At 40.2% G+C, this 17,632-nt stretch overlaps 1 protein-coding gene across 3 annotated transcripts in view; it reads left to right on the top strand.

Moving 5' to 3' along the window:
• ZFR (zinc finger RNA binding protein) overlaps nt 1-17,632 on the top strand; it is an 86,090-nt gene that overhangs the window by 53,208 nt on the left and 15,250 nt on the right. For 2 of the 3 annotated variants that reach the window (XM_062212150.1, XM_062212149.1), the window contains 6 exons: nt 1,587-1,749; nt 3,637-3,842; nt 5,230-5,380; nt 8,701-8,842; nt 14,288-14,385; nt 15,252-15,347. In XM_062212150.1, coding sequence (XP_062068134.1) covers nt 1,587-1,749; nt 3,637-3,842; nt 5,230-5,380; nt 8,701-8,842; nt 14,288-14,385; nt 15,252-15,347 — 856 coding nt within the window. Of the gene's footprint in view, nt 1-1,586; nt 1,750-3,636; nt 3,843-5,229; nt 5,381-8,700; nt 8,843-14,287; nt 14,386-15,251; nt 15,348-17,632 lie in introns of those variants that run through there. The other variant, XM_062212151.1, reaches the window with a different exon arrangement.

Genomic DNA, 17,632 nt, shown 5'->3' with positions numbered 1-17,632 from the left:
CTATCTGCTGGTTCGCTCCCCAGACAGCCACAAGAGCTGGAGCTGTGCCAATTTGAAGCCAGGAGCCAGGAGCTTCTTCTGGGTCTCCCACACAGGTGCAGCGCCCAAGGACTTGGGCCATCTTCTACTGCTTTCCAGGCCATAGCAGAGAGCTGATCGGAAGTCAATCAGCTGGCGCTCGAATCGGCATTCATCTAGAATGCTGGCACTGCAGTTGGTGCCTTAACTCACTATGCCACAGCACTGGTCCTTATAAGTTTGTTTAATTTCAAGTCTCACCTGTGTTCCTTGGCTGAGCCAGAGCAAATGATTTTGAGGCCCCTGGGCCAGTAGCTCCCCACCCCTGCCATATGCCAACAATTGTTTCCTCTTGCCAGAACACAAGGTTTTTTGCCCTATCATAGTTCTCATCGCCTTGTTTGTTTGTTTGTTTTGTTTTTTTGTTTTTTGACAGGCAGAGTGGACAGTGAGAGAGACATACAGAGAGAAAGGTCTTCCTTTGCTGTTGGTTCACCCTCCAATGGTGGCCGCAGCTAGCGTGCTGCGGCCGGCGCACCGCGCTGATCCCAAGGCAGGAGCCAGGTGCTTCTCCTGGTCTCCCATGCGGGTGCAGGGCCCAAGCACTTGGGCCATCCTCCACTGCACTCCCAGGCCACAGCAGAGAGCTGGCCTGGAAGAGGGGCAACCAGGACAGAATCCAGCGCCCCGACCAGGACTAGAACCCGGTGTGCCAGCGCCACAGGCGGACGATTAGCCTAGTGAGCCGCGGCGCCAGCCCTCATCGCCTTCTAAATGTCTCCAGCAGTGAGGCTGTTATTTGCTGTTTATCACTGACTTGTACTTTTAGTTTTCCTCACAATAGAAAAATACCTTTTGTTGGGCTGTCGTTGTAGCCCAATGAGTTAACCTGCTGCCTGTAATGGCACCATGCCATATGAACCCATTCAAGTCATGGCTGCTCAACTTCTGATTCACCCCCCTGCTAATGACAGAAGTACTTGGGTTCCTGCCATCCTGCCATCCACTTGGGATTTGGGAGACCTGGAAGAAGCTCCTGGCTTCTGTTTTGGCCAGGCCATTGCAGCCTCTGGGGATGAACCAGCAGATGGGAGATCTCTGTGTAACTCTGACTTTCAAATAAATAATTAAATAATGTGGTGTTTTTTGTTTTTTTTTTTTTTTTTTTTTTTTTTTTTTTAAGAAATAACTTTTTATCATAAATGAGGAAATTAAAAATAGTCTACAAAGTTCTCTATTCCATTGGGGGAGGGGAATACTTGTGTTTTGAGAACATGAAGAAAATTCCTAGATGTCCTATGTGTGCTTTGGGTATATATCTTATTGGTTTGGAAGGAACGCTGAGATTTCTTAAACCTTTGCTTTCTGCTTTGTTCTTGGGCTTTGACGTTATGTTTGGCTTTTTTCTTTGTTTTCATTTCTATTTACTTCATGAAATCAAATAAATGAAACCACATATCGTGGGGAAGAACAAAAGTGTTGGTTTGGGTGGGGTTTTTTCATCGCTCTTTGTGTCACTATTGAGGCAAGTCTTTTCCCTCTTACTCTCTTCATTCTTTATGTGTTAGACGTTATGAAGAGGACATGTACTGGAGAAGAATGGAGGAAGAACAACATCATTGGGATGATCGCCGCCGAATGCCTGACGGAGGCTATCCACATGGTCCCCCAGGCCCATTAGGCCTTCTGGGAGTGCGGCCAGGCATGCCGCCTCAACCACAGGGGCCTGCAGTGAGTGTCCACTTTGTTTTATACAAGGGCTGGAAGTTTAAGATAACAATTTAAGAGGGGCTAATTTTTAGACTTAAAATGTTATCTCATAATCTTGATATAAATTGTTGAACTGATTTAGCATTTTCCTTTCTTTTATTAGATTCTCAAGTCCAGTGTCTTTAGATATAAGGACATCATGGAATTTCCAGGAATCTTTCCTATTTTTATTATAAGCTAGATAGAAGCAGAGCTTCTGCCAATTCCTTTCCTATTAGAGATTTTGTTGTTCCTTTGAATTTACAACTAATTGTGAAGGCAGCTGCTTTGCCTTTGTGTTTATTCTTACCTTCCTATTAACAGTAGTTTAGAATCTTTTCTACCTCTTCATGTCCTGACTGTCTAAAACCTACTACTTCTAAATTAAGTGAAAGGGGGATAACAGCTGGTTCAAGATAGGTACCAGAATTGATTTGTTAGAAAGATTATAGAAAAGATTACATCTTCAGAGTGTATATGCTATGGGAACCGAGTAAAAGGGTTGTAAGGAACTTTTGTTTATCATTGCACAGTCTATTTTTATTTTTTCAAGATTTATTTTATTGGCCGGCGCCGTAGCTCAACAGGCTAATCCTCCGCCTTGCGGCGCCGGCATACCAGGTTCTAGTCCCGGTTGGGGCGCCAGATTCTGACCCGGTTGCCCCTCTTCCAGGCCAGCTCTCTGCTGTGGCCTGGGAAGGCAGTGGGGATGGCCCGAGTGCTTGGGCCCTGCACCCCATGGGAGACCAGGAGAAGCACCTGGCTCCTGGCTTCGGATCAGCGTGGTGCGCTGGCCGCGGCAGCCATTGGAGGGTGACCCAATGGAAAAGGAAGACCTTTCTCTCTGTCTCTCTCTCACACTGTCCACGCTGCCTGCCCAAAAAAAAAAAAAAAAAGATTTATTTTATTTATTTGAGAGGCAGAGTTACACAGAGGCAGAGAGAGAGAGAGGATTTCCATCCTCTGGATCACTCTCCAGATGGCCACAATTGCTGGAGCTGAGCTAAGCTGATCCAAAGCTAGGATCTTCTTCCAGATCTCATGGGTGCCAGAGCCCAAGCACTTGGACTATCTTCTACTCCTTTCTAAGGCACATTAGCAGGGAGCTGGATTGGAAGTGGAGCAGCTGGGACTTGAACTGGCACCTATATGGAATGCCGACACTGCAGGTAGAGGCCTAACTTACTATGCGCCAGCCCCTGCACAGAGTCTTGACAGTAGTAAAACCTGAATTATTGAAAGTAAATTTCGGCCAGCGCCGTGGTTCACTAGGCTAACCTCTGCCTGCAGCGCCAGCACCCCGGGTTCTAGTCAGGTTGGGGCACCAGATTCTGTCTCGGTTGCCCCTCTTTCAGGCCAGCTCTCTGCTGTGGCCCGGGAAGGCAGTGGAGGATGGCCCAAGTGCTTGGGTGCCTGCACCTGCATGGGAGACCAGGAGGAAGCACCTGGCTCCTGGCTTTGGATTGGCACAGCACACCAGCCGTAGCGGCCATTTGTGGGGTGAACCAACGGAAGGAAGACCTTTCTCTCTGTCTCTCTCTCTCACTCTCTAACTCTGCCTGCAAAAAAACAAAAAAGAAAGAAAATTTCAGAATCACTAGTTTTTAAGGTTGAATAAGAAGCATTTTCATAGCCTTAGGCTATTTGTGTTATAATTGTTCCTGTTTTGAGGCAAGGCATATATACATCCAACCATGTAAAGTCTGGCATAAATTTTCATAATTTGTATTTTTATTTTTACTGAAATGGAAAAAGGAGACAGTAGTTTTAAATGGACATTTTGCATAAATTCTTATTATTGAAATCAATATTATATGACAAATGTGTATGTATTATTCATTTTTTAAATAAAATCACTTTTTTCTGTAGCCTTTACGTCGTCCTGACTCATCTGATGACCGTTATGTGATGACGAAGCATGCAACCATTTATCCAACTGAGGAAGAGTTACAGGCAGTTCAAAAAATTGTTTCTATCACTGAACGCGCTTTAAAACTTGTTTCAGACAGTTTGTCTGAACATGAAAAGAGCAAGAACAAGGAGGGAGATGATAAGAAAGAGGGAGGTAAAGACAGGTGTGTTCCTCAAGTTATTTGACTGTTGTATGTTTTTTGGTTTTCCTTACGTGGATTCCTTGTATTTGAAATAAAGATCAAAAGGCTGCTTTCTGATCTGAGTCTACATTCCTTAAATATACTTGGGTTATATATATGATGTTTTTAGATACTTTTTCTAAAATGACCAATCTACAGTTCTACCAATGACACACATAATCTCTAATCTTACAGTTTTACTCATTTGTTTATTTTGTATATGTTAATTTATTTTACATTTTGCAGTCAGCTGCTATTTTTGTTTTTATTTGTTGCATTTGTCCCATACTCAATCTTAGTTCTAATAACTGTCTTTAAAGAAAAAAAAATATTTATTTATTTGAAAGGCAAAGCAACAGAAACAGAAGGAGAAACAGAAATAAAAGTCTTGGGTATGCTAGATCACTCCCCAAATGGCCACAATGGCCTGGGGTGGGCCAGGCTGAAGCCAAGAGCTTGGAACTCCATCCAGGGCCACATGTGCGACAGGGACCCAAGCCATCTTCTGCTGCTTTCTCAGGTGTATTAGCATAGAGCTGGATCGGAAGTGGAATAACTGAGACTCAGTGGTGTTCTGATATTGGAGCCAGTATCAAGGCACTGTGCCACAGCACTGGCCCTGATAACTATCTCTTAAAGCACTGGCCATTAAAAAAAAAAATCCTAAGCTTTAGCAAGGTTTACATTAACAAGTTTGTATTATATGTTTTTTTTTTCATTTTTCCTTTACCATTTGGAAATATTTTTGTCTTACATTAAACATGGTCCTAATTATTCTAACTTGTAAAATAGGTAACAGCAATGTTAACATCCTTTGTTCGCATTTGTCCCTGTGAGAACTTAAGTCTTGATTAAAAAAAAAAAAATCCATATTGCTTCTCTAGTTGAAGTATAGTTCTAAAGATACTGGATGTTTTGTACTGTAGTTGATGAAAATTTTAATAGTATAAAATTTCAGGCCGGTGCCGTGGCTTAACAGGCTAATCCTCCACCTTGTGGCGCCGGCACACTGAGTTTTAGTCCCAGTTGGGGCGCCAGATTCTATCCCGGTTGCCCCTCTTCCAGGCCAGCTCTCTGCTACGGCCCGGGAAGGCTGTGGAGGATGGCCCAAGTCCTTGGGCCCTGCACCCGCGTGGGAGACCAGGAGAAGCACCTGGCTCCTGCCTTCAGATCAGCGAGATGCGCCGGCCGCAGCGGCCATTGGAGGGTGAACCAACGGCAAAAAGGAAGACCTTTCTCTCTGTCTCTCTCTCTCTCACTATCCACTCTGCCTGTCAAAAAAAAATTTTTTTTCATTGACTATTGTGTGTTTAGAGAATATCTTGATTGAAATTGAGAAATGTCATCATATAATTTGATTTCACCACAGAGCTTTGAAAGGAGTTTTGCGAGTGGGAGTATTGGCAAAAGGATTACTTCTCCGAGGAGATAGAAATGTCAACCTTGTTTTGCTTTGCTCAGAAAAACCTTCAAAGACATTATTAAGCCGAATTGCAGAAAACCTCCCCAAACAGCTTGCTGTAAGTATTATGGAAATGTTAATTTTTACCCGTTGTCTGGTTCAGAAGTTTTTGGCAGAACTAAGTGTGCTTCAGTTTAAGCCCAAGCCAGTCTTCAAAATTTTGGCTTGACATGTTGAGTTTTTTGCTTGATTGTGCAAACTGGTAAAACTATTTTATACTTTGTCTTTTTAGGATTTTATATATAGTACTTATATTTGGCATAAAGCCATCTTGCTAATTTATTTAAAAGTGTAAAATAGCAACATATGTCTTCTTTTTTCTGTTATTTTTCCAAGACTTGAATTGTAGGAAGGCATTTGTTGAGGACAGCAAGTGGGTTTTCTTAAATTTATAAATATCTTACTTATTTGAATATAGTTTTAATTAAATAGTTACTCAGAGCTTGATTTTAATTTCTCTATTTTATCCTGAGTACAACACTCCCCCCATTAATCCATAGGTGTTCCATGATGCCCATAATACTGAACCCTGTACTCATGTACTAAGTTTTTTCCTACAGATATCTATAAATGTATAAATCTTAAATTTAAGTTTATTTATAAATTAGGCACATTTAGAAAGCAACAGCAGTTAACTTTCGATCTTTGCAGCCTCAATACTTAATTTTTTTGTTTAAGTCTAAAACTTTCACCTTTTCACTTAAACACTCTGTCATCTCTTTGGCATATCCAAGTAGCTAGCATTCCTACTTTTGTGCTTTGTGTTACTTGAACATCAGCACTGTGATACCTTGACAGTCAGTCTGACAACCAAAAGAGCTATTAAGTATCTACTGAGTGAGTAGCAATACAGCATGGATTTGCTGACAAAGGGATGATTCACATCCTAGGCAGGAGATGGCAGGAGACTTCACTAAAATGGTACACAATTCAACATGTACAAATTATATATTTCTAGAATGTTCCATTTAATATTTTTGGACCATGGTTGACTGTGGTAGCTGAAACTATGGAAAGCAGCATCACAAATAAGGGAGAGGCTACTGTATTTTCTGTTTTCTATATGTTTATAATGGTAAGAAATATTTCTCTGTCTCCAGCAAATCATGGCTGTGTGCAATTAATAGAGCATTCTTTTTTAAGATTTTATTTATTTATCTGAGACGTAGAGTTACAGTGAGAGGGAGAAACAGAGAAAGGTCTTCCATCCACTGGTTCACTCCCCAAATAGCCTCAACAGCTAGAGCTGGGCCGATCTGAAGCCAGGAGCTTCTTCCAGGTCTCCCACATAGGTGCAGGGGCCCAAGCATCTGGGCCATCTTCTACTGCTTTCCCAGGCCATAGCAGGTAGCTGGATCAGAAGAGGAGCAGCCGGGACTAGAACCAGTGCCCATATGGGATGCTAGTGCTGCAGACAGAGGCTTAACCTACTGCACTACAGCACCAGATCCCTGGAACCTTAACTTTTTAAGCCTGAATGGGATGGACATTTGACCTGACAATATGCCAGTTAAGATGCTTATACCCATATTTGGAATACATGGGTTTAAGTCCCCTCACTCCACTTCTGTACCAGCTTTTTGCTGATGTTGAGTCCCTGCCAGCTAGGGTCTGACCCAGCCCCCACCATTAAGGTCATTTGGGAAACAAATTGCAGATGGGTGCTCTCTGTTTCTATCTGTCTCTTTTGCCTCTCTATTAAACAAAAATGTAATTTTATATATTAGCTTCCCAGGATGACTAGGATTTAAAGTATTGACTTCTTCGATAAATTCAGGTATAGAATTTAAAACTTTGTGATTTAGTTAGGCACTCTGAACCCAAGAATTGAGATTTTACTGGTAGTGTGTATTACAGTGGTGAGTCAGAATAGTACTAGACCACAGCAGAGTAGTTAATGATAATGAAAGCAAAAGTGAAACGAAGTATTAACGTTTATCTCTGGCATAAATTATTGTTTTAGATTTCCATTGTTCCAGACACAAAGTTCTTACTGTAGGCTAATAATTTTTAAGTATTAGGAGCCTGCTGAAGTGTCATTGTTATGTGTGCTTCTTACCCCTCTATTGAGGATGCCAGGGCATTGAAGGGTGAAAAAGGTTTGGAAACCTTGGAAGAATCATGGATTCTGTGGAAAAAAATATTGATCCTACTTTGGTGCTTAGTAAAACTGCAAAGCAGGAAATAGTATCTGAACAGATTAGTAGATAACAGTTAAGCTGAAAGGAAAATACTCCACCAAGTCCACCAGTTCTTACTATATAAGTGAATAAGTAAGAGAAATAATAATTCATCATCATCAGAATAGTTAACATTTACCTAGTGCTTTGTTAAGTGCTCTATAATTGATTCATTTAAAATTCTGGTAACCTAGGCCGGTGCCGCGGCTCACTAGGCTAATCCTCCGCCTTGCGGCACCGGCACACCGGGTTCTAGTCCCGGTTGGGGCACCGATCCTGTCCCGGTTGCCCCTCTTCCAGGCCAGCTCTCTGCTGTGGCCAGGGAGTGCAGTGGAGGATGGCCCAAATGCTTGGGCCCTGCACCCCATGGGAGACCAGGAGAAGCACCTGGCTCCTGCCATTGGATCAGCGCGGTGCGCCGGCCGCAGCGCGCCTACCGCGGCAGCCATTGAAGGGTGAACCAACGGCAAAAGGAAGACCTTTCTCTCTGTCTCTCTCTCACTATCCACTCTGCCTGTCAAAAAAAAAAAAAAAAAAAAAAAATTCTGGTAACCTGGCCGGCGCCGTGGCTCAACAGGCTAATCCTCCGCCTTGCGGCGCCGGCACACCGGGTTCTAGTCCCGGTCAGGGCACCGATCCTGTCCCGGTTGCCCCTCTTCCAGGCCAGCTCTCTGCTGTGGCCAGGGAGTGCAGTGGAGGATGGCCCAAGTCTTTGGGCTCTGCACCCCATGGGAGACCAGGCTAAGCACCTGGCTCCTGCCATCGGAACAGCGCGGTGCGCTGGCCGCAGCGTGCTACCGCGGTGGCCATTAGAGGGTGAACCAACGGCAAAGGAAGACCTTTCTCTCTGTCTCTCTCTCTCTCTCTCTCACTGTCCACTCTGCCTGTCAAAAAAAAAAAAAAAAATTCTGGTAACCTATGTGATATATATGACACTGTTTCTTTTATCCAAGTATTCATCATGTAAGAGAGACACATGTACAAACAATGGTAAGTGTTAGTTCAACAAAGAATTCCACAAAAGTAAGGAAGAACAGAGATGAATGATACTGACATTCATGATAAGACTTCTTAGATGAAGTTGTATGTGATTTAGTCCTTATGGATAGTTAAGAGGAAGTTAAAGAGGCATATGAAACTGCTCTTGTCTGTTAATGGGAATAGATCCAAGTAACTTTTTGTTATCTTCATTACATAGGTTATAAGTCCTGAGAAGTATGATATAAAATGTGCTGTATCTGAAGCGGCAATAATTTTGAATTCATCTGTGGAACCCAAAATGCAAGTCACTATCACCCTGACATCTCCAATTATTCGAGAAGAGAACATGAGGGAAGGAGGTTGGAAAGCCATTAAACATTCTACTGTTTTTTTTTTAACCTTTTTTTTTGTTTTAATTTACCTACTCTTTCAAATGGCATTTAGCCCTAGAAGGCAACATGCTGGCATTACACATGAATTGGATAGATGTGACTTATTTAGCAACCAGTTTTGCTTAAGATAATTTCTCACAAAAGTATATGCTCTTTTTGGTGAAGTATTTTTATATAAAACACTAATGGTATGATTGATTTTTTTCTTTTCTTGCTAACCTCAGATTTCTGGAAAAGCAAACCTCCAAAATTATTTTTATTGGCAATGTGTTAAATGTTTCCAGTAACTAAGGGCTGCAACCATAACCTAAGTTCTTGATCTTACCTTGTCTTTCAAAAAAGGCAAGAGAGTTTCACCAATAAAATTGGCTAAATATACATAACATTTGCATTTTAAGAGATTGTTACATAATCATGAATTTGACTTGTCCTGGGGTAGATATTTCTAGTTCTCTGAGGTTGCTCTTTTCTTTGGAGCACTTTGCTAAGTGCAGAGCATCCTAATGCACCTAGATTTGGGCATTTGACCCTAAGATCATATATTATATATTTTTAAAAATGGTACAAATGTAGCTAGCTAGTTAAAATAACAATGGTTTTTAAACTTAACATTGTAGAACATGAAATCCTGCTGGTGCCAGCAATGTTGCTTTAGGGACTATTCTGTAATATTTTCAAAGCTTCAAAAGCTTTTAAGCTGAAAAGCATGATCAGTGTCTGCAGTTACTGGTTCTGTTGTTTTATGGGTCAGATAAAATTTACTTTGTTTCCTTCCATGTTGTTTTTATACATCTAACTTGTTGAGTATGGTGCTACATTCTACCCTAACATTTCTTTGTGATACAGGTTAAGGAGTAAAGACTTTACATTGCTGTCCTTTTAAATTTATTGTCTCACACAGAGCAGTTATGTTTAAGGCACTGGGCTTTCCACAACCCAGGAAAAGAACATTTTGCTACGTATTTAATCTTGTATACTTTTAGCATAAATATATATACACACACCATATTAGGACTCATATGTTATATCTTAAGCTTTGTATCTTAAAAATTAATGGATTTTGTGTAAAGGGTCTTTATGTGAATAGGAGTTTCCACTCAAGGCCTGGTTGTCGGTGTTGCTGGAGAAACAATTTCTGAGCCAGTCTGATCAGGTCATATGCAGCATGTGGCCCACTAATTAGGGTCTCAAGCAAGAAAAAAAAGCTTCTAATAAAGTCTTATGAATAAATATTTCTGTATTTAGTATGAAATTATTCTCATAACTGTTAAACTTTACTTCAGAGTTTGTTTTGTCCAGTTTAATTAAACTTACACAGTATCAAGCCTGAAGTTAACAGTATCATTTGTAGTAAATTATCTGTTACCCTATCCCTTTTAAAGGAAACAAAATTATATTTTTGTCTGACCCAGACTTCAGTTAGAATTGTTCTGAATTTCATGAATATGATTGTGAGGACATATAAATGGGCATTCCAAAATTAAAAGATTTTGCTTCAAGACACTGAGCTGAAAGTTGAATGTGCAAAAGTGTAGAAACATTGATAGAGTGTTCCTTGCTGCAGATAACTGCAGTAAACCATGTCTTTAGCTTCGTTATGAAGATTGCTTCTTTCTTGCTGCAGAATAACGGTATGTATTCTCTCTTACTGCAGCTACCAGTGCTCTGTGTCTTAAAATCATTTAAAGCCTATAGCTTGCTTTGGGGAGATAGTACAGAGGGTAAGGAAGGCTTTGCCGGAAAGAACAATTGCAAATTATGAGATTTAATACTTGCACATAATGTGGTAGCTTCTTTAATCCTTAATAGTCCTGTTTAATTAAAAATTATTTAATAAATAATTAAATTGTTCAAATAACTGTTAAACGCATGACAGATCTATTTTATGATATTGTGTTTGGCAGTTAAATATTTGTAAACATTTAATTGACTTTAAGCTTGAAATGTAAAAAATGTTCTAACCCTTGCTACCGAGTCTTGTCTGTAGCAAGCCAAGTATCATGTGTTTTTTCCACCTGTAGCTTATCAGGCCCGGTCCAAAGCCTTCTAGGAGGGGATTGATTGATTCCTGTCAGGGGTTGCTGCCAAGACATCGGAAGGATTTTTGACCAAGGTTTTCAAAAGCTCAGTGTCACATCTGCCATTTGATTAGGAGGGATTTTGGATGCAGAGTCTGGCATTTATTGTCTGTTGTGGTTGTTGTTTGTTTTGTCTTTGTCTCTAGATTTGAGCAGTGTTCACACTAGTTTTTAAATGGTTGAGTGGTTTATATATTTTACATTACCATGTTAATTTAAATTAATATATTCCCATTAACTTTTAATTATAAAATAGTGTGGACACAGCATGTCTTCTAATTGGTGATTAACCCCTTACAATTAATAAATGTAGGATAAGGATCTACATTTTGTTTTCATAAATTAACTGATTTTTGTTCTGTTTTGTTAACTGGGTATTGGAGACCACAAATATGATTTTAGCAGAATATATCTAAGGGGTTAATCCACTTGAAATATAAAATGGGTGCAAAAATCCACACTCAAAATTTAACAAAGATTTCTTAAATATAGTTCTAATCTGTCTTTAGTTTGCAATAGGTGTCTTGGCATCTTTGAATTTGTGTCAGCTACTTAAATTTCCAAAGTTGCAAATGCTTCTGAGCAAAAAGAAAATTTTTCTTATATTTTTTGAGGAGATCATAAAATTAACATTAGAAATTTAAAACCTGTTAGATGGAGATTTGCACATTGTCACCTATTTGCATTCTAGTTTTAGCAAATAATGTCAATAAGAGTGGGGAAAGAGGTCCTATTAGCATAGTTTGCATACTTTGAGGAGAGGTGTTTTTGTTTTTCCTATTTATCTTTTTTCTTTTTCCTTTTTTAAAATTCTCAGTTCGCTGTGCTTACCCATGTCCCTTTTCCTTATTCAAAATAGTCTGTTTCTTGAACTTGAAAGTTTTGAGATTATTCCTGATATTTTTGATGATTTCTTTGGTGTTTTGTTTTGTTTTGTTGGGTTTTTTTGTTTGTTTGTTTTTGACAGGCAGAATTAGAGAGACAGAAAGGCCCTCCTTTTCCGTTGGTTCACCCCCCAAATGGCTGTTACGGCCAGTGCGCTGATCCAAAGCCAGGAGCCAGGTGCTTCCTCCTGGTCTCCCATGCGGGTGCAGCCTCAAGCACTTGGACCATCCTCTACTGCTTTCCCAGGCCACAGCAGAGAGCTGAACTGGAAGAGGAGCAATGGGGACAGAATCCGGCATCCCAACCGGGACTAGAACCTGGGCTGCCTGCGCCACAGGTGGAGGATTAGCCTAGTGAGCTGCGGCGCCGGCCTTGATGGTTTCTTTGTAGCACATAATTCCTCTTTGAGTGTTCATTCTCAAGATACCACATAATTTCCCTTGATTAACTGTAAAAACTCCCTTCTAATACGTCTTTTGAAAAGTCTTCATCCATCTGAGAAGCAAGAACTAAGAAAAGAAAACCCAGCTAGGATGGTATTTAACAATTTTTTTTAAAGATTTATTTATTTATTTGAAAGCCAGAGTTACAGACAGGCAGAGGCAGAGAGAGAAGTCTTCCATCCGCTGGTTCACTCCCCAAGTGGCTACAATGGCCAGAGCTGCCCTGATCTGAAGCCAGGAGCCAGGAGTTTTTTCTGGGTCTCCCACGTGGGTGCAGGGACCCAAGGTCTTCAGCCATCTTCTACTGCTTTCCCAAGCCATAGCAGAGAACTGGACTGGAAGTGGAGCAGCCATGATGCAAACCGGCACCCATACAGGATTTCAGCACTGTAGACGCTGGCTTTACCCACTATACCATGCCAGCCCCAGTATTTAGCAATTTTAAAATATGGTTTTGTATATGTAATATACTCAAAATAAGAACAAGTTATCTTTTAAAATTTCTGAATGCTTGTAGTGAGATACATGATGAAGTAACTTGCCCAGAGTTGCAACCAGCACTCTTAAAAAGTCATCTTTAGGCCGGCACCATGGCTCAACAGGCTAATCCTCTGCCTAGCGGCGCCGGCACACCGGGTTCTAGTCCTGGTCGGGGCGCCGGATTCTGTCCCGGTTGCCCCTCTTCCAGGCCAGCTCTCTGCTATGGCCCAGGAAGGCAGTGGAGGATGGCTCAAGTCCTTGGGCCCTGCCACCCGCATGGGAGACCAGGAGAAGCACCTGGCTCCTGCCTTCGGATCAGCGCGGTGCTCTGACCGCAGCGGCCATTGGAAGGTGAACCAACAGCAAAGGAAGACCTTTCTCTCTGTCTCTCTCTCACTGTCCACTCTGCCTGTCAAAAATAAAATAAATAATAAAAAAAGTCATCTTTAACCTTTTTCCTGTTTTATCATACTCCGGTCTTTTGTCTATGATATTCACTTGAGTTACTCAATGAATTATTACATCCTTTGTGCCTCCATAATTTTGAAGCTTTTTACCCAAGTGACTGTTAATAGTCAATAGAGTTAGTTTTTTCTGTATTGAAAATATATTCTTAAGATCACTAACAGCTGTGAATTAGATTGAATTGTTATTCACTTACTAATGCTTCAATAGCAAATTTGCTATTGATTCTGTACACATTTTACAGATGTGTAGATGAATATAAAGCTGGCCCTTTCACTGCCTTTTTGAATGGTTTTTATTAATGTAAAGTGAACTTCTGGTCGTGGTTTAGTTTCATGTTTTCTACTTCAGTTTTATGTAGCTCATTTACATTTTAACCAGCTTAGAGACTACGTGTTATTTTACCATCAGAGCATTCTCCTTGTTGCATCTTTTCTGTACTTAATTCTATTTAACCATGCTAGTTCCTGTTGCTTTTCTACTATCCATTATTTCTCTCCAGTTATTCATATTTAATAGCAGCTTTGAATTTGAAAGTCATTTCATATTCTCTAATAGCTAAAATGTTTTGTAAAATAGAGTAAGTTGAACTCTTGTAAGTGCCTATTTTTGGTTCTTCATTTTTTTTTTCTATGATTGTATCAATCACTGCATGTTTATCATGAATCCCTTGCTATATTAGCTCCAGGATAACCTATGACCATTTAGATATTGAACAAACTCAGTAGTTTATTGTACATTTATCATTTATTAAGGTGGATTTTTGTGTTCCCTCTTGTCATCTTTGTGCTGGTGCACTGTGTCCAGTAATCTTTCCTTTTGGTGGGTAGGGTTTATACTCCAAGAAATTACTTACTATATTCAATTGAGAGTTGAATTTAATTCTCCTCTGTTCTTCATATTGGTTTACATAAATTTGAAAATTAACTCCGTGGGTACATTAGAGTGCTGACAAACTCTCAAATGGCTCATGTGACACTGATGCTACTTTAAGAAAGTGTCTTGCTCACCTGGTCAAACACCCATTCCTCACTGCATTTTGCCAATTCAATCCATTTTAGATGTAACCTCGGGTATGGTGAAAGACCCACCGGACGTCTTGGACAGGCAAAAATGCCTTGACGCTCTGGCTGCTCTACGCCACGCTAAGTGGTTCCAGGTTCGGAACATCATTTTACTTTTTTCTTGTAGCCTTATGAGAGAGTAGTTCAGTAAAACATGTTTAACTGTGCTTAAACATTTCAAAAGATTGCCCAAGCAATGCTATTTTAAATTAAATCTCTGAAAATATGTTAGCGTAGAAAGCTGAGTTTGAACATGCAGTCTGCATATTGCAGCTCTATTGATTTGACAATAAACTTTAAGGTTTTGGGGGTGTTTTGTAGTCTGGGTTTTTTTATTTTTTATTTTTAGTGACTATATTTAAAGTTGACTTGTATAGGAACATCACGTTTGTGTATATACATTATATTCCATAAGGCTGCAGATTAACGTTGCTTTAAATAATGGAATATGTGTTTAAAGCTTTGTGTATAGTTTTAAGATTTCCCCCTTCTTTCTCTAAGTTAATAGGTGTAGGGAGTGAAAGGTGAGGAAGCAGCTGTTTGGTTTAGTGACTTTGCAGTCGTGCAAAGGCACAGAAGGAAAACCAAACAGATTTCCTTAACCTTTCAGTCCCTAGACCACTTTCTAGCTCTTTACTTTTCCTTTTATTTCTGAAATAGGCAGGCTTTTTTTTTTTTTTTATAAGTTTCCTGTTTTAAATGAACATAGGTCAAGGTTCACAGGAGATCAAGAAATATTATTCTTGTATAATCTGTTTACTTTGACCTAAATACCAGCTTTTAAATACTAACTCTGGCTTAAAATATTGCTGTAAATGGCAGCTCATTGAATACAGTTCTCAGTGCAATTATTTTTAGTTTTATCTGAGCTTCCATTGAACAGTGGTATTTTAATTTTTTTTCAAGGGATATTTTAAGTTTTTCTAAGATTAATTCAATTAGTTTTTGTGTTACTCTCAAGGCTAGAGCTAATGGTCTGCAGTCCTGTGTGATAATCATACGTATTCTCCGAGACCTCTGTCAGCGAGTTCCAACTTGGTCTGATTTTCCAAGCTGGGTAAGTAATAACTATATGATATAAAAAATGAACATTGGAAATATTTCTGCAGCTGCTTTTCATCTTCTTAACTTACATTTGATTATCAGTTTTATTTTCATTATTAAATATAGTTTTATTTTTCTCTTCTAATAAGAAATCCTGGGACTCTTATAATGTTTTTATTTTATTTAATCTTATAATGTTTTAATTTTTTAAAGCGTGAAGAAGACTGTGTTCTTTATACTCTACATGTTTTCTTTTTTGTTTATGTATTTATTTGAAAGGCAGAGTAATAGAGATCTTCCACTTGTTCACTCCTTAGATGGCTGCTACAGTCAGGGCTGGGCCAGGACAAAGCCAGGAGCCAAGAGCTTCATCCAGATCTGCCACATGGGTAGCAGGGGCCCAAATATTTGGGCCATCTTTTGCTGTTTTCCCAAACCACTAGCAGGGAGCTGGATCAGAAGTGGAGTAGCTGGAACACAAATTGGCACCATATGAGATTCTGGCATTGCAGGTAGCTGCTTTACCTGCTTGGTCACAGCATTGGCTCCAGCACTTGTTTTTTGAATGTGAAATCTGGATTCCAGCAAATTCTTCCACCCTCAAGCTCGACAAATATATATAGAGAGAACAGTAATAATTTAATAGCTAAATATAAACAGCCCAGATGTCCATCACATGGACGCCAATTCAGCAAAATTTGACATTGTCCATACATAGAAAATATCAAAGAGTACAGAGAATGAGGGAAATTTGTGCCTTTTCCAAGAGTCCCAAGATGTAGTTTGTTGAAAACAATGCAGCAGGGGGCTGGCACTGTGGATTAGTAGGCTAAACCTTGGCCTGTGGGGCCATCATCCCATATGGGCACCGGTTGCTGTCCGGCTGCTCTACTTCTGATCCAGTTCTCTGCTAATGAACTTGGGAAAGCAGCAGAAAATGGCTTGTGTCCTTGGATCCTGGCACCCACCTAGCAGACCCCAATAAAGCTCCTAGCTCCTTGCTTTGGCTTGGCCCAGCCCTGGCTTTTGTGGCCATTTGGGAAATGAACCAACAAATGGAAGATCTTTCTATCTCTCATCCTCCTTTCTCTCTCTCTAACTGTGCCTTTCAGATTTATAAAAAAATAAAACAGGTGCTAATTGTTCCAGAAAGTTTTCTGCTTAAAGATTTAATTATTTACTTATTTGAAAGATAGAGTGACGGGGGAGACAGAGAACTTCTATCTTTTGGTTTGCTCCTCAAATGCCCCCAACAGCAGGGCCTGGGTCAGGCTAAAGCCAAGTACCAGGAAGCCCATCCAGATCTCCCTGTGGCTGACAGGAACCTAAGTGTCAGGGGTATCATCTACTGGCTCCCAGGTACTTTTGCAGGAAGCTGAATTGGAAGCATGGAGTAGCTAGTCCTCAACCTAGGCACTTCAGTATAGGGGTTGTGAACATGACAAGCAGTGGTTTAACCTCCTGCATCACAACCAGAAAGTTTCATCATTAACAGTTTCAGACAACTCTAGTTAGACTGAGAATCTTCTTTATATCTGCACTTGCTCTGGAAAGTATTCTCACTCACTTCATAGTTAATAATGTTAGACAAAGTATCACATCTCACTTTTATTTGCATTTATTTTTATTATTGGCATTAATAGTTTTTATCTTAATTGGCAGCTTTGATACCTATCATTCACTGAATTATATTAACTTTTTTTTTCACAGGCAGAGTTAGGGAGAAACAGACAGAGGAAGAGTTATAGACATCGAGAAAAAGAGAAAAAGGTCTTCCTTCCATTGGTTCACTCCTCTAATGGCCACCACGGCCCACACTGCGCCGATCTGAAGCCAGTAGCCAGGTGCTTCCTCCTGGTCTCCCATGCGGGTGCAGGGCCCAAGCACTTGGGCCATCCTCCTCTGCCCTCCTGGGCCACAGCAGAGAGCTAGACTGGAAGATGAGCAACCGGGACTAGAACTCAGGTTGCCGACGCCACAGGTGGAGGATTAGCTAAGTGAGCCATGGCGCCGGCTGAATTATATTAACTTTGTAATAACAAAATTGTCCTTTATTTGTGTGGAAAATTTTTTTCCACTTTTGTAAATTTGTACCGTTTCTAATGAATCAGTCACGTGTTCTAGACTTTGTGCTCTGCTTACAAAGACCGCTCATAGTTTAGTCTACAGATTAGTTCACACATGTTTTCATCTGGGAATATTTTTCCATTAATATATGTTTTCTGAAGTTACATGCATGTATGTATTGTTAAAATTTCTATTTACTTATTTATTTGAAATGCAAAGTGACAGAGTAAG

This window comes from Lepus europaeus, chromosome 15 (genome assembly GCF_033115175.1).
Source record: "Lepus europaeus isolate LE1 chromosome 15, mLepTim1.pri, whole genome shotgun sequence".
In the NCBI taxonomy this organism is placed as follows: Eukaryota; Metazoa; Chordata; class Mammalia; order Lagomorpha; family Leporidae; genus Lepus; species Lepus europaeus.
The sequence above is the reverse complement of the archived record's forward strand: the minus strand, read 5'-3'. Positions and strand labels throughout refer to the sequence as shown.